Source organism: Podarcis pityusensis, assembly GCF_964106645.2.
Source record: "Podarcis pityusensis genome assembly, chromosome: 12".
NCBI classification, from domain to species: domain Eukaryota; kingdom Metazoa; phylum Chordata; class Lepidosauria; order Squamata; family Lacertidae; genus Podarcis; species Podarcis pityusensis.
In genome coordinates, this window is record NC_138037.1 from 12,169,247 (window position 1) to 12,193,722 (window position 24,476).

General features: G+C 43.6%; 1 protein-coding gene across 6 annotated transcripts in view; it reads left to right on the plus strand.

Moving 5' to 3' along the window:
• The window catches only part of DPP6 (dipeptidyl peptidase like 6), a 483,312-nt gene that overhangs the window by 438,076 nt on the left and 20,760 nt on the right, over window positions 1-24,476 (plus strand). For all 6 annotated transcript variants that reach the window (XM_080974041.1, XM_080974043.1, XM_080974040.1 and 3 more), the window contains exons 9-16: window positions 4,444-4,598; window positions 5,537-5,634; window positions 9,255-9,378; window positions 10,451-10,489; window positions 12,656-12,763; window positions 13,922-14,013; window positions 15,157-15,204; window positions 16,642-16,760. In XM_080974041.1, coding sequence (XP_080830167.1) covers window positions 4,444-4,598; window positions 5,537-5,634; window positions 9,255-9,378; window positions 10,451-10,489; window positions 12,656-12,763; window positions 13,922-14,013; window positions 15,157-15,204; window positions 16,642-16,760 — 783 coding nt within the window. The remainder of the gene's footprint in view (window positions 1-4,443; window positions 4,599-5,536; window positions 5,635-9,254; window positions 9,379-10,450; window positions 10,490-12,655; window positions 12,764-13,921; window positions 14,014-15,156; window positions 15,205-16,641; window positions 16,761-24,476) is intronic.

Below are 24,476 nucleotides of genomic sequence, written 5' to 3' on the forward strand. Positions count from 1 at the left end.
ATGTGCCACTACATGTTTGGCAACTGAGAGTACTGTTCCTAACAGGCTGTTTGCTGTATTTATTTGCAGTAGCCTGCTATGCCCTTTTTCTCCATCTTATAATGAATATTGTACACTATTATGTTGTTTAGAAGCTGGCTTATTGTAATAGCTGGCAACTGAAAGTGCTCTTTGGCAGCTAAGTTGCATTCACCTCCATGTTCTCATTTTCTTCAGAAGTTGTTTTTATTTTGTTGCTGCATTTGTATATAAGGATATTTTCAGTAGAATCTGCAGAGTTTTTGTCCTGACTTTTAGTCTTGAGTGGTGAGGAATGATCCTTCTCTGTTTCACTCCTCTCACGACATAACTGAGCCAGGCAAACATCAACACTTTGTTCGATTAGTTGGCATGTAGTAGCAATAGTAATGAGAGAAGCTCATGCCCTCCAATAGCAGTGTTGATGTGGAAGGATAGCTAATTTTGTTGTAACGGCAACAAATTGAAATCAACTGGACTTGCCAGTAAAAATTGGAATTTCATCCTGTACTCAACACAAAGTGGTTTCACTATAGGAATCCCTGGGGAGCTGCCTGTATGGATTCTGTTGCCTTGCATTCTTGGAGATTTAATGAAATGGTCAAGCTCTGAGCTCGCCTTAAGGCATTTTGGTGCTAGGCAACCAAATACAATCAACCAGATACTAGAGTCACTGGTCCCTCTCAAGCAGTCCTGCCTGGTTCTGTGGCAGTACAACAAAACCTTCTTCAGCTAGGGATGTTGGAGGATTCCAAAGAACACAGGAGCAGAAATTGCTGACATTTGCTTATTTGTCCTCTATCCAAAATGGAAGTCAATACAATCAGTATTTGCTCTTCCTGTTGTTGTTGTTGTTGTTGTTGTTGTTGTTGTTGTTTTCAGTATGCAAATGATACTTAATTGATTACGTTTTATTCCATTTGCACTGAAGTGAATGGAGGGAAATGTAATGGCAATGTAATGTATGTAATTAATTACATAAGTTACGTAATTTTGCCGCAGCAAACAATGAGACAAATAATGTAGTTTTGGGGCAGTAGACAAGTTGCAGCCAAATGGAAACAGCGCTGCGTGAGACAAACACAGGGCAGAACAGAGAGCGATGCAGACTAGGGTTGGAGAAGAATGTAATTCTATCTCCAGTTTTAAGTGAATTTGCATTTCCTGGAATAATATCTTCCTTAGAATGTAATCATCCTTCAGATTTCTTCTGGATTTTAGAATGCAGAACTTGACTCAAAGATGTGCCAAAATGCATTGCGAAATTTCTTTGCTAGGATAAATGTGTGCATGAAGCTAAAATGTATATTTTAAATATGCTACTTGTGATAAAATACATTTTTAAATATGTAAAGCATTTCTGTTTGCTTGGGTTTTTAAAATTCGGTTTGATATAAACATATAACATATGAATGATCACATGCAAAATAAATGTGGACCAGTGTGACATGCCAATAGCCTGACATGCCCAGACACTGCAAAGTTGCTTGTGGGCTGTGTTTTTTGTATAGGACCAATGGTAGAGTGACACAAACAGGAAAGGTGTTTCAGGACTCAAGTACGATGTTATGAGTTCGGCTTTCTCCATTAATATAAATGGACCTGTAACTAAATGATTTTGGGTGCAACGTTGTCGTTAGTCTCCTGGTCTCTTTCTCTCCAGCCTTGTGAATGTGATAGACAGCTAGTAGTTGTTCCAGTTTTTAATTTGGACACCGACAGAGGCAGAGAGTGCTGAGAGGGTTTAAGCTGGAGTTAGTTGGACTGGAAGCAGCCTGGAAGATGCCTGCCTGCTGGAGTCCAACCTGCTGTTTTGTAATCTGATGCAGCCCTGTGGTTTCCTGCCTGCCTTTTATTTCTTGCACTGCCCTCTGCTGACATGTTCGTAGGTAGAGCAGATATTACAAAAGCACCATCCATCTTCAGTACTCTTTCTTTCATTCAATAGAAATGAAAGACTATAAGGATAAGTCTGAACTTTCTCCACTTCCTGAAGGTGTGGAGCACAGTCTCCTTATTCTTACTCTCTGCAGTCACTTTGCAATTTCCCCTGTTCTTCAGAGGCATGTCCTTGACGTCTCAAAAGCTAATTGCTTGCTTGCTTTTTCTTTACGGGAAAAGTATGTCCTCCTTATAAATGCAAGCCTACAGGCTGAATGATAGGATCCATCTGCAACCTTTATCTTAGCTGAAATGCGTTTTCCTTTGCTTCATTGAATGTTGTGAGTGCCTTGGAGTTTATCTTTGTGCTGCAGGTTTGTTTCATAGGGCATTCTGCATAAAGTTTTTGCACTGTGTTCTGAGGGAGACAAATAGCTGGAAAATACTAACAAAAGGGCTAGGCAGTCTGTAAATTGGTAGCGAAGCTCAGAATGTGCCATTCGGCTGGTAAGTCATCAAAGCAGGTAGGACTTTTGAAGGCAGGCGGTGACAGAATAAAAAGAAATGAGTTTGAACAAGACAGAGCTGTTGTGTGCTCTGAGCTCTTGGGTTTAAGAGGCTGGCAGGCAACTTGCTCTGGACAAAGTTGTGCTCCCCTGGTAAGAGCAGGCCTGGATCTAGCATTATCACCAAGGGTTCAGTAGTGAGTAGACATGCCTATATCCAGTTCTCCTGTTCCTGCTCCTTTAGTACAGAGCTGACATAGCCACTGTACGCCATGCTCTGGTAACTTCAAGACTGGATCATTGCAAATCACTCTATGTGGGTCTGCCATGTAGTAGAAAGAAAGAAGTCACATTCTAGTTCTCCATACATGTCTCCCACTGAAACCAGCATAGCATCTAGGTCTGTGCTGCACCATGTGCACAGTCCACAGGTGATGCTTTGAATTCACAAGGTCGCGTGTCTAGTCCTCTACCCCACTACCTGGAAAATGTTAGAGTAGATGGACCAATGTTCTGACTCACCTGGAGATGCTGGGAATTGTACCTGAGGCCTTCTGCACACAAAGCAGATGCTCCATCATTGAGCTACAGTCCTTCCCTGCTGTAAAATTATATGGCCATTCTGAATACAGTACTGCAAAATGGGCAAGTGGCTGTTTCCATGGTCTTATTAACTTGATTTATATTGCACTGTACTGCAGACACACACACCCATTCACAATTTTCTGAGCATGCATTTGATTAAGCAAGCTGTTGCCTGCAAAGTTATCATTCACAGGGCCGGCACACCCATGAGGCAAGGTGAGGCAGTCGCCTTGGGCGGCGGGATCCACAGCGGCAGCAGATCCTGATGTAGCTCTTTAGTCCCCTCCTTGTTCCTTATGTAGATCTTCACTCACCCTTTCTTCCCTGGTGGGGAGGGGGAGGCTGCCATTTTGTGGTTTGCCTAAGGTGCTGAAATATATTGGTTCGGTCCTGATCATACGTATGTACAGTCACAAAGATGCTTCCACGATGTTGCTATTTTGGCAGGTCCTTTTTATGTTTGTAATTTCTGCAGGGTGACATGACTCGTCTGGAATTGCTCATGCGAGGGGTCCCCTTTTCATAAAGATCCACCACGCTTCAGTGTCCACAAAAATCTAAGCAGTAAAATTCTCATGTGAAAATGTCCTCCAGAAAGCCTGCATTGGGATCTCACATGATCGTCTCTTGAAGTGCTTCATTAAGCTTGAGAGATCTGAGAAAGATGTTTGCAGAAGAAAGTAATTCCTGATTAATGCTGAAGTGTCAAGGACTTGCCAGCCCTCTCGTTGTATTCCTATCAGGCATTTAATTGCTGAGCCGTGCCTGATTATAAAAAGCTTCAAAAAAAGGAATTAAAAGAGAAATTCAAAGAATGAAATGAAAATGAGCCAATGAAATATTCCGTGCCCAATGTTTTTCTTGCAGAATAGAAGCTAACACTACATAGGCATTATCCCAGGATGGAGGACTGATTATATCAAACTTGCTTATTTAGTAGGGTTTTGCATGAGCCCCCCCCCCCATCTGATCTAGGGACCCAGAGAATATGTGCCTCTCCTTTTCTCCCTACCCACCATATGAGATTTTAAACCCTAATATTAATGTTTAAACATGCAGTTGTGATGGGGGGAGAAGGAGATGCATGCAGACTTCCTATGAGTCTCCTTCTGTGCCTTCTTCTTACTGCCAGGCTCCCCCTCCCTTCAGGTGGACCCAATCCTTCCCAGAATGATCTGGGGCAACCTCAACCTAATTTGGACAAATCCCAGGCCTAACTGAGTCAGGATTCATCTGGATCCAGTGCACAGCCCTAATATTTACTTCTACTATGTTCATTGGAGCTTACTCTCACATAAGTGACCATTGGATCACAGCCTTAGAAACAACCTCTTCCAAAATAATTTTCCTCCCTATGATGTGGTGCACATAGAGCTCTCCACCCTGAAGTTCCCACGCTAACAAATTTTTTGGATCTCACGATCTTCTTTCCTTCTTCTTTTTATTTACATAGAGGAGATCCTGAAGACCCATATTGCACACTGGTGGTCCCCCGACGGCACAAGATTAGCGTATGCAACTATCAATGACTCCAGAGTCCCCACTATGGAAATACCTATGTTCACAGGCAGCCTCTACCCTAAAGTGGAGACTTATCATTACCCAAAGGTAGGATGGATTTGATCTCTTTAACACCTGTATCTTTTTACTTCCACCTGGTTAAAATACAAGAACATGTAGCAACGTAACCAGAAAAGCCAATTAGCTTTACACAGAATACTTTAATTCATCCTAGTAAACAAGTCTTCAAAAATTACTAGACTGAAAAGAAATTACTAGCCTGCTGAGGGCTGCTGGAGAAAAGTTAAAGCACTATATTTCTGTGTTGAGCTCATATCCACACCCCATATTTGTGGTACATGGCTCTCCTCAAAGAAGCCTGGGAACTATAGCTTACAGTGCGACAGCTACGGTAGCCTCCAGAGCTACAGTTCCCAGGATTAAATGTGCATTTAATGTGCTTTAAATGTGTGGTGCAAATGTGACCTTTGTTTCTATGCATTCCATCCCCTCTTTATATGCCTGCTCACTTCTTGCATGGGATTCCATGCCCTCACCAGCCCCTCATTCCTGCTCACCAATGACCACTTGCCTAGTGATTAAATACATGGCTTTAACCACCGCCCTAATCACCTCGAGATCCAATTGCAAGTTCGTAGATTGTTTTCCCTGCAAAGCCATTCTGTGGCTTCCAGTTGAGCAGAAGGGGCAGAGGGGCTGGGGTGGTGAGAGGGCTGTTTCACCTTTTATTTGTCAACTGTTTTCTTCACTCTGGCTACTTTGCATGGGGATTTTTCCCTTCTGAAGCAACCATAATGGCTTTGTATTTTAAAAATATAATAATCGCTGGGGAACAATTTCAGAGCTATAGGTAGCATGACATTTCTGAGCTACATCTGCATTCGCTCTGTTTTTCTAATCCTTAGTCCGGTTCTGAAGTTTGCCAAGTCCAGCACTAAAATCCTCATTTATACCTTCTTACTTATAAACAGAATAAGTCATTTATTAAACACTTTTTTATCATTCTGTCTTCTTTTGTCTTCTAGGTTGGAACAGAAAATCCAAGCATTTCCTTACATGTCATTGGTTTGAATGGGCCTACTCATGATCTGGAAATGACTCCTCCTGATGATTCAAGAATGAGGTTTGTGCTGTACTAGCTACTTGTGGCAAAGACCTGAAGTTGTTACCTACCACTCCTTCCATTAAACCTCCTTTGTCTATTATTATTGTTTCTAATTCCACTGTCTTTCCCCTCCTCTCTTCTTGTCTTGAGCGCTTATCTGCTTTGATGACAGAGAGGCTTGGGCTATGCAAATTTTCCATGGCCCCTCTAGCTACCATTGCAAAAATTGCTAGACTGAAAAGAAATTACTAGCCTGCTGAGGCCATTAAAACATCCGCTTGTTGGCGCAGATCAGTCCAGGGGTCTCAGAAGGGTTATTTTAAAATGAAAATCCAGCTGATAACACTCCATGCCTATGGATTGCACTGTGGCTGTAAATTAAAGACAAAACAGCTTCAGTCTATTTAAAGGCATCTGTTAAAAAATTATTTGATATTCAATTTGAAGAATAGGCTTTCCCATTTGATCCTCACAACAACCCTGTCGAGGTAGACTAGGCTGCAGCTGGCTAGCCAGCTTTGTGGCTCAGCAATGATTTGAACCAGCAACTCCTTGCTGAGTCTATCACTTTGCCCATTACACCAGAACTGGAAAGGCACAATAATGCCATGCTAAGGTTGGAAACCTGTGAATGATTGGCTTGGAAATAAATCCTACTGAACTCTTCTGAGTAGAACATGAATTGGATCATACTGACCCACAATACAATTAAGCAAGTATAGCTCTACACACCTACTTACCCCAAATGTATAATATGCCTGTCTAATTGCCGTTTCCAGGGTGGTTACCAGACCTAATGTCACCTGTGCCATTACATCAAATGTTTACTCCATTCTGACCTCCATTTCTGACCTTTATTTTTTATTACTGTTGTCATTTATTAAATTTGTATCCACCCCTTCCAAAGGAGCCTAGGGCAGCAAACAGCAAAAACGTTAAAACAGTGAAATTTACCATTAAATGTTTTGTGCTGTGATTCTAAATACCGTAGTTTTAGTTTGAAAATGAATTCTTTTGAAAGCAGTGGGATTTCATGTCAGGGTAACCTTATGGAAACGATGCTTATCTTCTTTGAAACCCCTGATTAACTAAAAGCTTTTGATACCCTCCAGGGTAGTTGAATCAATAAGCTTGTGCTGTTTAGTGTGTCCAGTATATTGCTAAGGTTAATTATCTGTACTCTGTGGGGTATATTATAGGTCTCAGATTTAATTTAGCACGTTCAAAGCTCACCTTAAAGTCTGCTCAGATGACCTAGGCATTCAAAGGTTAACTATTTAGACATGACATAGAACTATTTATAAAATACGTAGTCCTCAGAATGGTCCAGAATATATGCTGAAATGAGCTCTAATCTCAGACTGAGCAAAGAACAATGTTTAATTCTGAGTTTATAATCTCTGACTTTTGCATCCAGTTATTGGGGAGCATGAGCCTTTGAATAACAATTACTGGAAAACACAATTGTGCTCATGGGCTTCCTGTAGGCATCTGCTTAGCTACTATGATAACAGAATGCTAGACTAGATAAGCCTTCGGTCTGATCCAGCAGGACTCTTCTTATGTTCTGAACCACTCCTCTGCCATGTGGGTCTCATCCACTGTAACCATTAATCCAACTGAAAATAAATCATATTGAACCAGAAAGTAATATATCATCACCATCATAATTACACAAACCATACGATCTGGTCCAACATATTCCTCGTGCAAGATTTGGAATCCCTGGTTCTCATCAGTCGTCATCAAACCCTTAGTTTTGTGACCCAGTTTTGGATTGTCTGAATGCCTCTCTCTATTTTGATTTAAAAAAAAATAATTCACCACCAAGTTCAAGAAAAGACATAAATATAGCCATCACACCATGTTGGAAAACCTCCTGATTCCAGCTGCTTTGGGTTTCTAGAAGGTGTAGGAGACAACAATTTGTCCTACTTTCACATTGATTCTTAAATTGTGCAAGCTTGTTATCATTGGCCACTCGCCGTGACGGCTGTGCCTCCATAGTTGGAAGCAGCATGTTTTTAGTTGGTGGAACTGCAAGAGAGGAGGGTGCTGTTGTGCTCAGGTCCCCCTTACAGGTTTCCCACAGACATCTGGGTGGTCCCTGTGAGAACATGATACTGAACTACATGGGCCACTTGCCTGAACCAGCAGGTTCTCCTTATGTTCTTATATTGTGTTCTTAACACTGTCGGAAGGAGTTTTTCATTCTCTGCTTATTTTAGTTTTATTAACAAAAGGAAAACAAGCAGTTTTCCTAGAGCAGTGGTTCTTAATTAGCTTGTTGTTGTTTAGTCGTTCACTCGTGCCCAACTCTTCGTGACCCCATGGACCAGAGCATGCCAGGCACTCCTGTCTTCCACTGCCTCCTGCAGTTTGGTCAGACTCATGTTGGTAGCTTCGAGAACACTGTCCAACCATCTCGTCCTATGTCATCCCCTTCTCCTTGTACCCTCAATCTTTTCCAACATTCGGGTTTTTTCCAGGGAGTCTTCTCTTCTCATGAGGTGGCCAAAGTATTGGAGCCTCAGCTTCAGGATCTGTCCTTCCAGTGAGCACTCAGGGCTGATTTCCTTCAGAATGGATAGGTTTGATCTTCTTGCAGTCCATAGGACTCTCAAGAGTCTCCTGTAGCACCATAATCCAAAAGCATAAATTCTTCAGTGATCAGCCTTTTTTATGGTCCAGCTCTCACTTCCATACATCTTAGCTCAATTAGCTAAGTATTGCTAATTCAAAAGCCAAGCTATTGAAAACATTGATACCTCCATGGTACCAACTGTGAACCACTGCCCTAGAGAATATGCTGGTGCCAAACTGTCATGTGAAAGAGAGGGAGAGAAAAAATGTTTATGATACTGAATTTCTAGCGCACCATTATATTTCCCAAACTTCAAATGCTAGGCATGGGCAACTCAGTTGTTCTGCCCTGCAGCAGAATGCTTGTGCTCTGTCTTCTTATTTTGCTGGATAATCAGATCGTCTTCATCCTTCTGAGTCCTTCCTCCTCTGTATGCACAGCAAATCTTTTCCAGAATGCAAGCGATTTCTCCGGCGACGCAGCACATTAATCCCAACGAGAGCAACAACTCCTTTATACATATTTTATGGCAAACAAATGAACTCATAAAATTTTTATGGACTGTACACACTGTGAAAAGTCATTGTCTTATAATTTAAAGATGACTTTGACCTGTGCATTCCACTTGAATATGATAATGTTGGATGATTTGTCAGTCTTACAACTGCGACACTCATTCATTATCAAGTCATTTACCCCTTTCTTAGCTCAAGGGGGAGAAGTGGCACGCTGCATGCCTCGAGAACATAAAAAAGCAATAAGCAGGCAAGGGGCTGATTATGATGTAGGTAGTATGGGAATTCAGACGAAGTTCAAAGAGAGGAACACAAAAATGAATCCTGGACTTGTTACAATCACGACATATTGTAGTCTCGTTCTGCATCAAGTTTATTAATAGTCCACATTCCAAAAACAAATATTTGAGTCTGTGCAGTGTATCAAGTTTATTAATAGTCCACATTCCAAAAACAAATATTTGGGTCTGTACAGTGAAGGGAAATTGTGTTCTAAGTACATGTAAGAGTAGCACTCACATGCCTTCATTTGTTTTTAGGGAGTACTATATAACCATGGTGAAGTGGGCAACCAGTACCAAAGTTGCAGTAAACTGGCTGAACAGAGCACAGAATGTTTCTATCCTGACTCTCTGTGATGCAACAACTGGAGTCTGCACAAAGGTATTCATTTTTATTTACCTGCAGCATGTATCGTCCACGTGCAAGTTCTCAGGGCACCTTACAAGTAAAACAAGTTGAATGTTCAATAGTAGTATCAGTGTTTTGATTCCAGGCAGCTGAACACCCATAGCTTTTCGTTTGGCATTTGTAGTCTGCACCAATTTTTTGAAGCCTGAAAAAGGTGAGCGACCCGGGGTACATTTTGTGTGCATTGAAAGCAAAAGATGCATGCAACTGGAATTGAAAGAGGAAACTCCCTAGTTTCCCTGGGACAGATGTGAAGCTAACTGGCTTGTAATTTCCAGGATTCCCCCTGGATCCCTTTTTAAAAGTGTGCCAATTGGGCCAGTACTCTTCAGTCTTTTGAGACCCAGGGTCCAGCTTTAATTCAAACATGCATTTTAGAACTCATTTCTTACATTTTTCACTATGCATTTGTATGGTGGAAGTGCTCCTGTTTCAGCCAAGCTTAGATCAGTCAGCAACCTGCTATTAGCTCCAGAGCCACCAGCTGAAGACTTAGGTCTTTTGGGTGGTTGTGTAGGTGTGGCATACGACATACGACCATCCCCTCCCCCATTCAGTGATGTAATATAGGAGCCAACTTAGACCTCAATGCAAAAGCTCCACCTGATGCAGGCCATGTTACTCATCATTATTCATCTCCCACACAAAAATTGGGATGGGGAGAAATTTGACACTCAGGATCCCCACTCAAACACGTGTTCATATGTGGCCTGGGGCATAGCTTGGCCCAGGTGTGTGGTAGAAGGGGGGGGGGCGTTTCAGTGTTCCTCCACCAAGCAAAACCCTGGGTTGCTTACAAACAATGTGAATAATTATCGTCTTACTGTTATTCACATAGATTACTGCCATGCTTTAAACACATTCACTTGTTTAATCAAGAGCAAAGGCCTTTCAAGTTGCCTGCTCATAAATCATACTCAGATGGGCTCCTCTGTGCTTGCTCAGCCATTGTTGGAATTGAGTCAAATAGCTTTCTGCCCTGATGAGCAAAGTATAATAGATGCAAACTACAGTATAATATTTTAATTATGTTGCTTTGTTTCAGAAACATGAAGATGAGAGCGTAGCCTGGCTGCACAGACAGGTAATAGTGGTCTTTCCATCTCCTTAATAAAAGGTCCCACACTCAAAAGCAACAGAGCAGAACCACAAAGGGGCAAATTGAGAGATGCAAACACACACTTCAATACAGATCAACAGTGACATAGGAACCTACCTTTCTATAATAAAGCTACTCTTTGTCTAGGGATGCTAAATCTGTGCACTTGTGTTAGATGCAGCAAAAGAGATGGAAGAGTTGGTCGGAAAAACTGTTGACTGCCAGCTTACGCTTCAGTGTGGTGTGGTGGTTAAGAGCGGTAGTCTCGTAATCTGGGGAACCGGGTTTGCGTCTCCGCTCCGCCACATGCAGCTGCTGGGTGACCTTGGGCTAGTCACACTCCTTTGAAGTCTCTCAGCCTCACTCACCTCACAGAGTGTTTGTTGTGGGGGAGGAAGGGAAAGGAGAATGTTAGCCGCTTTGAGACTCCTGAAGGGGAGTGAAAGGCGGGATATCAAATCCAAACTCTTCTTCTTCTTCTTCTTCTTCTTCTTCTTCTTCTTCAGCAGAGGCCTTCTTGAGAGTGGGCTGCTGCAGGCCCAGGAGAAAGTAGACTCTATTCCATGAAGCTTATGCCATAATAAAGGGGTTCTTTTCCCCCCAGACCACTAAGTCATCAGGGGCACTGGAGTGGGGTAGGGAGATGTTCAAACTGGAAGATGGACTGCCCTGCCTGAAAATGGTAGGGCTAACCGGGCAGAAGTTTCCTCAGTCAAACAGTTCTTGGTTCTGAACCATGGTTAGCAAAAACCCATGGTTCAGAGTAATTATTATTGGTGTTGACATTGAGTCAATCAGAATGGCAGCGTTTTGCGAGGGGAAGGCATGTAGACAGATAGCAAAGTCTGGATCAGCTGTTTCAGCTTAGTTGGTAGCCTTTGGCAGAAACAAAGTATTAAACTGTGTACTCTTTTAACAGAAATCTATACGATTGGTGCCTTCTAGCTGTTTCTCTGTAGGCCATTGTATGCGCCTGTGATTTTTTGTTTTAACTGTGCAAAGGGATAATATATTTGAACATCAAAGTGCTGCGATGCCCAAAATCTCCTGAGGGTTATTTCTCTTGATCAGAGTCACAGAGCCGCTTCTCAATGAACAGCAACAGCAGAAGCCTTTGGAATTGCAGGGCTTCAAGATTCTAAGGATCAGCCAGCTCAGCTGTATGCTGTTTACAAGATATAGCCCTAGAACCTGGAAGGAGCTCCCTGCTACCTTACTACTGCTCTTGTCAGGGGCTCCAGGGTATGACCTGTGAATGCTAAGGCGTAGTTTAGTGGGACTGAATGTGCTCAGGTGTAACAAACGCTGTAGTTTGTTAAGAATGCTGAGAGTTATTCGGAAACCCCTGTTCCCCTCATGGGATTACAGTAGGGGTCAGCAAGCTTTTTCAGCAGGGGGCCAGTCCACTGTCCCTCAGATCTTGTGGGGGGCCAGACTATATTTTTTGGGGGAAATGAATGAATTCCTATGCCCCACAAATAACGCAGAGATGCATTTTAAATAAAATCACACATTCTACTCATGTAAAAACACGCTGATTCCTTGACCAGCTGCAGGCCAAAGGCGATTGGGCCAAATTCAGCCCCCGGGCCTTAGTTTGCCTACCCATGGGCTACAGTTTCCAGAGTTCCCTGGGAATAGGGATGGGTTGTTAGACCATGCTGGGAATTGCAACTCTGTGAGGGAAAGAAGGGGTCTCCTAAAAACTCTCAGCACCTTTAGCAAACTACAGGTCCCAGGGATCTTTGTGGGAAGCTGTGCCTGCTTAGTGCTTTAAATTGTATAGTACAGATGGGGCCTGAGTTTCCAAGGACAGAGCAGGCAGGCAAGTCAAGCATATAAACAGAAGCAGGTCAGTTTATTTTGCATCTGGAAAGGGGAGCAACCAATCAAGGGAGGAGGGCCTTGTGGACCAAGGCAAAAGGCTGATAAAGCTACAACTTGTGCCCACAGTGTTTTACACAAGGTAGCCTAATTTTCACTGAGCTGGATTTCAGCCGCAGTCCTAGAAGATGCATGGTTTGAATCCACATGTGGCTGAAGGAGCCTGGCAGAAGGATGGGACTGGCACGGTTGCTGTCTTGAGTGGTTTATTTCAAGATTCATGAATATTTACCTGTGCATTCATTTGCAACTGCTTGGTATTTGCAGAATGAAGAGCCCGTCTTCTCCAGAGATGGCAGGAGGTTCTTCTTTGTCCGAGCCATCCCTCAGGGAGGGAGAGGCGAGTTTTACCACATTACCATGTCTTCATCACAGGTGAGACAAAGCTCTGCTGCTGCTAAACGCCTTTTTGGGTGTGGGTGAAAAGTAATATACCAAGAATATTGGCTCTCTGGATGTTGTTGGACTCCAGCTCTCATCAGCCTCTGGCAGCATAGCCGGTGGTCATGGATGATGGGAGTTGTAGTCCAACAACATCTGGAAGACCACAGAATCCCCACCCCTGTAACACACTTACATTGGCAGTTTTGACGATATAACAAGTCAACACCTAGACATATCACATGCAAACCATTTCCAAGAAAATGTGCATTTGTTGAAGACAATGACATCTGAGTACTGTAGTGGGTTAATACACAAACAGTGTTTTTCAGGAAATCCTGTGGCTGGCTTGCTATCAGTGGAATCTGCTGGCACTGATACAAAAAGGGTTTAAATGAAAAACATAATTTGCAGACCAAAGAAAGAGGGATTGATGGGCAACAACCAAAGAAAAATGAACTGGTCTCCTTTGATGGAGAATTGGGCTGAGGAACAGCTGCAGCCCCGCAGAGTGAGCAGGTTTGACTGGGTTGCACAGAGAGTAGAGAGGAGGCTCCTTTGGGTGTGAGCACTGAGGGCTTAGGGTGCAGGGTGGGTTAGATCCCTTAGAAGAAAGCATTTCTGTATGTTTTTCAGATGCAACTTCTGTGACCCTGAAAAGCGAGCATCCATTTGTAGCCAAAGTGCTGGACTTAAGCTAGGGAGAGAGGGCTCAGATTCCCACTGAAACTCACTGGTGACTGTAGGCCAGTCACTGTCTTTCAATAGAGCCTGCCTCACAAGGTTGTAGCCACCTTGAGCTCTTTGGAGAAAGAGTGTTACAGAAGGGCAATAAGTAGAGTTTTCCCAATCAGACTCTGCTCATCTGTCTCTGCTTCATCTTCGCCACTTTTGGAGAGGCTTCAGAAGCCCTATAGCACAATTTGAGAAATTATGAAATACGGCTATCCCAAGCATGAATTTGGCTCAATTTATTATTTTCACTTCTAGGAGGATAGAAGAAGAATAAATTAGTGTCTTTTAAAAAATGCATCAGGAAAAGGGACATCAGGAAAACTTGCTCTGAAGAAGATAATGCAGATATATGTTTGATCATCGTTAGAACACCTTGCTCCATGTTTTGAAATTCATCTCTTCCTCCTTTCTCGGCAGCCCAACAGCAGCAGCAACGATTTACAGTCAATCACATCGGGTGACTGGGATGTGACCAGGATTTTGGGATATGAGGAAAGGCACCATAAAATGTAAGGAACACCAAACCATGTCAAGTCAGTTTCCATGTCTTAGAAGGTTCAGTTGACAGCACTGCAAGGGTAACTGGATTAGTGGAGCGCTTATGTGTGACCCAGTGGGCATTGCTCTGGATTGAAACCTGTGATATTAATGTGCTTAAATACAGAAGCTAGGCTTCCCTCACATTACTCTGGTAAGTAGGAAAGTCTCCTCTGTGAAATGGGTGTAAGCATAAGAATCAGAGTATTATTGTGAGGATGCTCCTGTCCAATGTTTTACCAACTAAAATGATTCATACTGCTGTGGAATAAGTAACTTCAGGACAGTGGCTTAAGGAGCATTTTGGATATATCTTGCTTGGCCTTTGGCTTACTGCTACACACATAAACATTTTTCCAATGTAAAAAGAGTATTCAAAGACATTCAACGCCGCTTCTCGGGGGCGGGGGCTGTCATATTGCAAACATGGAATCTCTGAAGCATTTGGCCGCCTTTTAATCCAGCCTTTTTTATATAGAACATCCGTTTAAAATCAGTACAATGGACAGCTCTTTTTCTATTGCTTTGTATAACTGCTGAATAATAAAATTTCTTTAGAAATTTTCATCTGACAGCTGGAAGGCTGGGCTAATTTTGTGTATTTAATTGCATGTAGCTAACGATTTTGACAAATGTGTGTTCAGCTGCATTTGGTGAACATATTGCATTTTCTTTTAAAGTTCTTTCCAAATGTGAAACATCTGCATGAGACCATTGGTGCACTGCTGCCAGGATGACATTTTTTAGCAGCACAAATTTGCACATAGGTTTACGATTGGTTTTCCCCACTGCCTGCATGACAGGCAGGTCCAATCATGTAGACATGAAAATCATGAGCTCTAGGGGGAAAGTTCCCGCCCCTATAAATTTGCCTCTTTTTTCTGTTCATTTTACCATTCCAAACTTGCAGCCGCAGGAACAGAGACTTTCTTTGAAACAAAACAAAAACTGGAATTATAACTTAAAAGGCATCAGAATAATGTTTCTAGGGTGCAAGGAGTCCATGGGGCATATCTCTTCCACCTTTCTTCTGAATAGTTTGTGCCTATGCAGATAACCCAGATGAAATACTGCTCTCAAAAATCTGGTTATAATCTATGTGCATTTTATTCTAGCTATTTCCTCAGCACAGAAGAGTTACCAAGGACACGACATTTATACAGGTATGATTTATTTTCATGGAAGAAACAATGTCCAGACTTTTCCTTGAAAGAGGTTGTTATCAGTTCCTCTTACACCTGAGCAAATTCAGTGCAAAGTAAGCCAAAAGAAGATACATGGAATTGTGTGGGGGAGGACTCAGTTTCCCAAAAGAGCAATCAGTTTCCCAAAAGATTTACAAGTGGTTTTCTAATTTGAGAAATGGCCGCTCACCCCGGTCCGGCAGTGGACATCGTTTGCGGCCCGGCGTGAGGCTTCCCCGTCCTCCCGCAGCCACGCCGTCCTTCTGACCATTGCTCCGCTCCCCCAGCTGTCATGGAACCTGCTGGGTACCATCAAACCCAGATTCAAATTCTGGCCTATCCACGGCGGCCTGAGGGGGGCGGGGCAACCAGAGCGGACCGAGTCGGAGCAGGCTTCACTCTGGTCTGCTCCAGTAGAACAAAAGAGGGGCCGGAGCTGCACAGTTGAAAAGTAACAAAGAAGAGATAAAGGCTTGAAATGGTACTGGAGGAAAAACATTTTCAAATGATAATAGTGCTAATAAAGCAATAAAATTCCCAGGTGGTGACCAACTTCCTTAGGGGCATAAGACCAAGGCTCTGCTGTCACAGCAATTATTGCTTTTGGAAGGTACCGTACTTTTCACTCTATAAGACGCACCAGACCACAAGACGCACCTAGTTTTTGGAGGAGGAAAACAAGAAAAAAAATATTCTGAATCTCAGAAGCCAGAACAGCAAGAGGGATCGCTGCGCAGTGAAAGCAGCAATCCCTCTTGCTGTTCTGGCTTCTGGGATAACTGTACAGCCAGCATTCGCTCCATAAGACGCACACACATTTCCTCTTACTTTTTAGGAGGGAAAAAGTGAGTCTTATAGAGCAAAAAATACGGTATTTTCCAGTACTGTTTAGAAACCTCTTCTTTTGCTTCCTTTGGTTTTTGATGCTGCCGACACTCCTCTGCAGGTGCGTGATTTGGGGCAATGTCCTGCTTCCCAACAGGAGGAGGCGCCACCCGCCAGCAGAGGAAACGGGGGCCTGCCAGATTCTTCAGATGGGGATGTGGGGGTGGGCTGGATTAGGAACATAGGAATCTGCCTTATGCTATCTTTCTCAGTGTTGCCTGCACTGGCTGGCAGCAGAAGCTCTCCAGGGTTTCAGGCAGGGGTCTCTTCCAGGTCTGCCTGGAGCTGCAAGGCCTTCTACATGGGAAAGGGACTCTCCTGACCACTGAGCCACGGCCATTTCCCAGCTCTAAAAACCAAAGCTGCTGTGGACTAGACCATCACACCATGCCCAGGGGCAGCTCCAGCCCCTAAACACATGGTTGAGAAAGCACCCAACTCTGTCCAAGGTCCTGCCATCACAAATCCACATGCCTGTTCCAAGCAGTGCCAGCTGAATAATCAGACGTGTTGTTTTCTCCTCTTTGTCAGTGCCAGCACTAAAGGGCCCTTCAACAGGCAGTGCCTCTCTTGTGACCTGATAAACAACTGCACGTACTTCAGTGCATCCTTCAGCCACAACATGGCCTATTTCATCCTGACCTGCGAAGGTAGGATTCTCGTATTGTCCTATAACCATGCGGCAAAGCAGGCCACCTTATTAATAGTGCCGATAAGGAATCACTCTACGGCTGTACAAGGCTTTAAAAGCAGCCAAGCGTGGCTGACTGGGCCAGATACCCCCAACCAGGTGGTCTCCAGGTGTGGCTGGAATACAACTCCCACCAAACCTGGGTGCGTGTCGAGATGCAGGTCAGCACACAAGAAGCAGAGTCTTTCGGTGCAGTAAATTCTGTATTCAAGAAAACGGCACACAACACTCCCGGCAGGTCCTGCCCCTATAGAGCAGTTGCCAGGACTGATGGCCTCCACCTTCAACCCCCTCTAAGGCTCCTCCCGCCAGATGTTTCCCAAGCAGTCTCAAACTGTGTCTGGGTACCTGTAATCTCTGTTCTGCTCTGCACATCATTCCACATGCCTTTGGAGACAAGGGGGAAGGGAAGCTGGTCACAGTAAGAGAGGCAGACTCCCTGTATTCTCTGCTTCAGCCTCTGAGTCTGAGCTGCTCCCTGTCACAGGCTCGCCTTGCTCACTAAACCCAGTTGCCTCGTCAGCATCCAAAAACCACCACCCCCACTCTTCTCCCTCTGACATCTCCTCAGTGTCCCACCACTAATCCCTTGGCTCTGAGCCTTCCTCCTCTGGGGTGTCCCTTGGGGGTTCCCCAGCTGGTGCCTCCCACAATTCCTCATCATCCAGCCAGTCCCTGCCACTGCATGACCTTGGTGGCTGGGCCTGATGGGAGCCAAAGTCCAGGTATCTGAAGGGTACCTGGTTGAGGAAGGCTGGACTAAGCAGCCAGTTGCTTCCAGGATATATGATGTAAAACACTGGTAATGAGATCTGGGCTAAGCAGCGATTGGTCTTTCGCTTCCTCTCCCCACCCTGCAACTCCACCAAGCATTAAGCCAGATGGAAACAAGGTCCCTGCGAACCTTTCCATAGTAGAACAGGTGTTTGTGGACCTCTCAGCTTCTGGAATTTGCTGCCATAAGAAACAAGGAAAGCCACAATAAACATTTGCCCGCTTTCAAGACAACCTGGCTTGGACAGACTTTCAGCTTTCTTATCATTTTAGCAAGCAAAATTGATACACTTTGCTGGATGCTGTAGGGCCTGGAGGCGAAGGTTACAGTTTTACTTGAGAGTATATCCTGTTGAATTCAGTGGGACTTATTTCTGATTAAACATGCATGGTGCAGGGTTGTAAACGTTCAGGTTGCAGCAGGGTCTCTGTAACGCGCAGCAATGTAAAGGAGGGGAGCTGAAAGCTCTTGGATGTTTGCTCAAGGCAATGTGAATGTGTTGTTTTGATTCCTTGTTTCTCACCCATGTCACCATCGAACTTGTTAGAATTAAATATCACCGTTGAACTTGTTAGAATTAAACCTTGCCGCAAGCTTAGCATTTATAGGCTCTGCCCTGCAGCTACAGATCTAAAGCTCTTTAAAGTATTTCCTGCAGAGTTCATTTATTTTCTTTTTACCCTGTTGGGTATGCCTGATAGATATAGTACGTGTGTCTTTAAGAATAATATCCAATAATAAAGCTGGAACATGAGGCATGCCAGTTATTAAGAGCTGATTCACAGTTATTTACATGCTTTCTCCAAAGCAGAGCAAAACTGGATAGCTGTGCCGGTCCATTAGAATAAAAAATTATACAGGATCTAGCTGCAGGGAGACACAAGCAAGGCTTCACACCACCTGCCTTTGAGCAGATACGCCTAATGTTCCCCCTTTTAAAAATGTTTTTGAATATCCTACCTGAGGAATGTCATAAGTTTCTGACATTTTCCAATGGTCTTAAAGGTAAAGGGACCCCTGACCATTAGGTCCAGTCGCAGACGACTCTGGGGTTGCGGCACTCATCTCGCTTTATTGGCCAAGGGAGCTGGTGTACAGCTTCCAGGTCATGTGGCCAGCATGACTAAGCTACTTCTGGAGAACCAGAGCAGCGCATGGAAATGCCGTTTACCTTCCCGCCAGAGTGGTACCTATTTATCTACTTGCACTTTGACGTGCTTTTGAACTGCTAGGTTGGCAGGAGCAGGGACCGAGCAACGGGAGCTCACCCTGTCGCGGGGATTCGAACTACCGACCTTCTGATTGGCAAGCCCTAGGCTCAGTGGTTTAGACCACAGCACCACCACGTCCCATACTCCAGTGGTCTTGTTACTGGTAAATATCATTCATGTCTGTACCTACAGCCGCACTTTGGAAAGTGCAAATGAGCCAGAGCTAAGTACTAGTATAAAATAAAGTATCAGAAGGCCAGTGCATTGACGCAGTGATAAGCAGGCAACTCAGAAACCTCTGTGTGACAGAATTCCCCCTCTGCCCATCCTGTCGAGAACTGAGCAGTGCATTAACATGCTTCCCTGGGAGGGATTGTAGCTTGCTGTTTACACATTAAGTCACTGAATGTGTTAACTGTTCTGGCCAAGATTATTCCCTTCCAGAAGGCTGATTATGAAGATGTCCTTCTCCCCCCCCCCCACCTCCTTCTCTGTGTACCCCTCCAGCACAAGGAATGTAATTAGTGCTGGGGGGCAAGTTGTGACCTTTTGCCACTTTTCCTGTGGCTTGGGAAGCGTAAATTAGTTTCTGATGTTTTAGAGCACAGCCAGACTAAATCAGTCTTTTGCACATGGCCATCTTTTGCATTTATTTGCTGGTCCCTCTTTCCAGAGGACTAGTACCCTTAATTCTGAGTGATGGTCAGGTCATGAGCCTCCACTGCGCATGGCTCATGTTAACTCTTTGAGAGGGAAAAGTAATTCGTTCCCTTTCATTAAAGCAGTGCTTTAAAACACAGGGCATATCGGAGGTCTCCTGCCCCAAACCCAAGGCTTCACAAACGCAGCTCTTCCAGATTAAAAGTAGGATACTATTAACTCACTTAATTTTTTTTCTTAAGAGAACATCTGTTCTGTCACCCTTTAACAACATAGTTATTAAAGTAGGCTGTGATTAATTCAAATTGTCACTTGTGCGGATGTCGGCATTAAGTTTCTGCTTCCTCTGAGCAGACCAATCATTTGTATGTTATAAAATACTTCATTGTGGTGTGAAGCACCATTAATTTAACATAAATTACCCTTAATTGTTCGCTGACGTGAAAAACAAATAAATAAAAGGAAATGGAGAAAAGCGATTGGCGGCTTCTAGTTTAACGGTGACTTTTACACGGAGTGAAGGTTGGCCGTTGTGCCTCCGTGTAATTGACCAGAGCAGATGGTTCTGCAGAGCAGCAGTTTTGCCTCCTTACTGTACCTGCAAATATTTAGGAAAGGGGTATGGCAGAGCGCACAGGTACTGAGCTGTGCAATTCATCTGGAGGCAAATAATTCACCACGGAGTTCTCCAGCTAGCTAGAGCTGAATTACATAACATGGTAATAACAACTCTGAGAGGCAAGTTAGGTTGCTTCCAGACAGCTTGTTTATTGAGCATTCGGCCTATTTTGTTTGCACAAGGTTTATAAGGAGGTTAGATGATGGTGGCTACGTACTGAGATTAATTCTGATTTGTTTGTGGGGAGGTTAGATGACATATCAGTCGCTATCCCACATTTTCCAATGCATTTCCACATTACTTTCCGTATACAGGCAATGGCTGTTTTGCACGGGGGTTACATTCCTGATCCTTGATTGTGTTGGCAAAGTGCGCATAAGCCCATTAGGCCCTGCTCCACCACCTTCCGGGCTGCAGCGATGCATGCAGTCATGGACATATTGGACCAGCCTAAAACGGTCAAGGCCTGTGCTGTAAAAAAATAATAATCTAATTTTATGGGAATGCAGGTTTGTTGTGCAACAGCTGCAAAGCAACTTTAGTTGTGCTCCTGGATTTCCTGGTTTATGATCGAGGTCACAACCACACCATACTTTTAATGCACTCTTATACCACTTTAACAGTTGGGACTTCCTCCAAAGTATCCTGGGAATTGTAGCTTGTTAAGGATGCTGACCTCACCCAGAGCTACGATTCCCAGCACCCTTAAACTTCAGTTCCCAGGATTCCCCATGACTGCTCAAGTGGTATAAGAGTGCTTTTAGTGTATGGTGTGAATGTGGCCCAAATCTCACCCCAAAATAGTGACCGTCTGGCCAGTACCCTTGGTGTAAGAGATAGTGACTGGATTAGGGCTACCAAGTCAATTTGGTGGCTGAGTGGAGATTTGAAGATGGTTCAGCCTGGGTCAAATCCTGAAATACCGTGAAAATCCCTGAAACGAGAAGTAATCAACTAGAAATATTATCTTATGGAAATAAACAAAATAATATAAATCAAAAAGTTTAAAATTAGAATTAGAAAAACCTAAAATTGAACAAAGCCTTAACGGGATGCCAGCTACAAACCTCGTTTCACTGAACTATTCAGTTTCCTCAGAAGGAAATAGAGAAATCATAAACCTTAAATGATCAAAATTGTTTGATTTTATGTTCAATTTTATGTTTTTTCCCATAAGATAATATTTCTAGCCGATTACTTCTCGTTTCAGGGATTTTCACGGTATTTCATTTGTTTTGTGTAATTTCCCAGTTCCATGACTGTTTCTTTTTTTCTACTGGGTCAGATCCTGAGCTCTAATGACACTGGCCTCTGCCAAAGAATCCTGGCAAGAATAGTTGATGGAGAGGGTGCTGATAATTCTCTGTTAGAGATCTCTAGTTCCTCTCCCTCCCAGATAGTCCCCAGGTTCTCTGGGCAGAGGAAATCGACAGCGAAACCAGTTTAATTCAGTAGTACAGATTTGCCCTAAATGGTCCAATTCCCCTTTCAAGCAATCAATGATAATAGCAGCTAAATCCCTCTAGGGCCCTCAGTAACAAAGCTGAAGAAATGGAGGTGTCATCACACGGTACTGAGAACAGGAGGGGTGTGTGTGTTTATTTCCAGCTTGATGAATGACCTTGGCTGAACTCATTATTCTTGAGAGTCTAAGTGCAGATGTTCCCATCCCTCAAGATTTAGAGCTTGGAGAATCGCTGCATCTTTCACCCTCTGTGCCAGCTGGAGTCTTTATTAGGTTTATTGTTTTCTGATTTCAAGAGACCTGTTTAACTTTTTGTGAGCGCTGCAGGAATGTTAAAGACAGGCACTCAAGAATCTCTTGCGTTTGGGGGGCGGGACTCAAAAGGAGGGAGAAGCCACCGAATGTAAAATGTATTTTGGGGAAGCAAGTTCTTTCCTTCCCCAAAAATGTAAAATGCCACTTTATCAACATTGTTTGTGTGACATGCAGATCTGTTAAAAGAAAACTGAGATTTCAGCTTGCTTTTTCATTCTGATGGCTTAAAAAATAAGCATCTAGTCCTCCTGATTGTAAAGAGTGGCTCCAGATAAGAATGAGCAGGAGACTTGCATGTTGAGCTAGGTATTTTCTCCTTATTTACTTAAAATATTTCTTAGCTACCCTTCGTTGAAAGATTCCACATCAGTGTATAGAAGTGTGTGTAAAATCAATTCGCACAACATATAAATGCAATCTGAAACCAATAAAGGAATATAACAAAATACAAGATGAAACAAACATTCCGAAAGCTAAAAAGAAAGAAAAACAGAAAAGAAACAGTTCCAAAAACCAGACACATGCTTGCAACAACAACTACCGTCCAAAATGCCTGGGCCAATGACGAAGGACTTCACCTGGCTCTGAAAGTTTCTAATGTCAGCATGAAGTGAGCCTCCTTTGAGAGGACATTTCACAGTTGGGGTGCCACCACAGAAAAGGCCCTCTCTTTTGTAGAAACATAGCAGCATGCCTCTGATGAAGAGGGTCCTTGGAACAGGTCTCTGTCTAGAAGACCTGAACTGTTCCTTCGGATAAGCAGATTGCCCCACGAATGGGGAGTTGCACATTTGCAATTCCTTCCAGTCATCCATAATGTAAAATGGGATCTTTGAATTAGCCCCTGAACTGCCAGAACAAATCCCTCTTCTTAAATTGCATGAAAATAGGGCAGCATAGGTGGCTATTGTTTTGCTTTGCTGTATGCACACCTGTGGAACGACATGATCTTAATACTTAGAACAGGAGCCCGGCTGGATCAGGCCAAAGAAAAGCTCGTCCAGCCCAGCATCCTGTTCTCACGTTGGCAAACTAGATGCCTGTCCGAAAGCACAACAGCACTCTCCCCATTTGTAATACCCAGCTTCTGGCATTCAGAATACCCCCAACAATGGAAACAAGAGTGGAGCCATTGTGTCTAGTAGCGACTGATAGCCTTTTCAAGAAGGACGCATGTGAAACATGGCGGTGGGGGGGGGATGACATAAATGCCTTGGAGGCTTAGGAAAGCAGTTCAATATACTTTTTCTGATATCGGTGATTGCCAGCACATGCCACAAACATCTGTCTCTGGTGTTGAATCTGAACACGCCACTGACAGGACAGATCTTTTAATTACAGCCGGTGGCTCCCCAACGCTCCTGGCGCCTTTGTTTATTAGTATGATAATATGGTATCCATGTATGAACTGGGGTGCGTTAAGCTATACATAATGCATGGCTTAGCAAATAAAGAGATATTGGAAGCTGTATGCTGGGGCACGATGGCCGTTGCCAATTATCATACTCCGGCAGCACCCAGGCCCTTTGAGTTCTTCCCGCTTGCAGCTGCCCTTTTAAATCATTCATTGCTGCTTAAAAGATACTCTGCTGGAGCCTGGCAGAGACAATTTCAATTTTCATTGTTTACATAGTGGGAGTTTCACTTGTGGTTTGAAATTATGGGCTGCACATAACTGCGGCTGAGCCAAAGAGAGCAGGTTTTCCTTTAACGCTGCGTTTTGTTTCGTTTTGTTCCACTCATCTCCCATGTACAGGTTCTGTGTTTTGGTAGCTGTCGCTGAATACAGATTAGTTCGCTGACATGATTTCCACGAGATTTTTAAAAGGGGGAAAACATTGGACGCTCTTTGGAAATAAAACCACGGGTTTCTCCAAAAGCGCTTGGCAATGTTTTAACTTCTTTTTTAAAAAATTGGCTAGCGGTATTGGACATGCTGATTGATGTTTACTAATTAAGCAACTATCTAGAGAGTGCCGCAGTTTTAAAACAGTGTTTCCCCATTGATATTTGTGACAAAAATAGAGCATGAACCTGATGCTCCCTGGTGCACTGTTTTTGTTTGCTTTTAGATGACTTAGGCTAGGACTCGGAGACACTTGTACACATACATGCATAGCACTTCCACAAAGGCAAAGGGAGAGAACATTTTTTTCTTAGCACTGCCAGCCCTTTCATTGCATGGCGTGTTGCTCTGTGGTCCTCTCACCCTGAGGGGAAGGGGATTTTCAAGGATGGATGATACTGATGGTGAATAAGTCAGATTAAATCTACTGTGTTTATGTGCAAAGCTTTGGGTTCCGGCTACAGTTCACTGTGGTTATTGTCTAGGCATTAGCTGAATGTTAGCATGGCTCTGTCTCACCAATGATATAATTTAGTGTTGCTCACAGACAATAAACTGTGCCCGTTTTGCAGGATCATCCTAGCCTTCCATGTGATGTGTTTAAATTAATCAAAGCCTTCCTCCTCCTGTGACTGCAATGCCTGGACGTGGCAAACAGGCACTTTTGATCACACATCTGGGATAATATCACCATTGCTGGTTTTCATGCTCACAGTAAACTGGGGAGGTGTATAAGAAATGAGTTGCTTATGATATCATAAGCCACCGAAGAAGAAAAAAATCT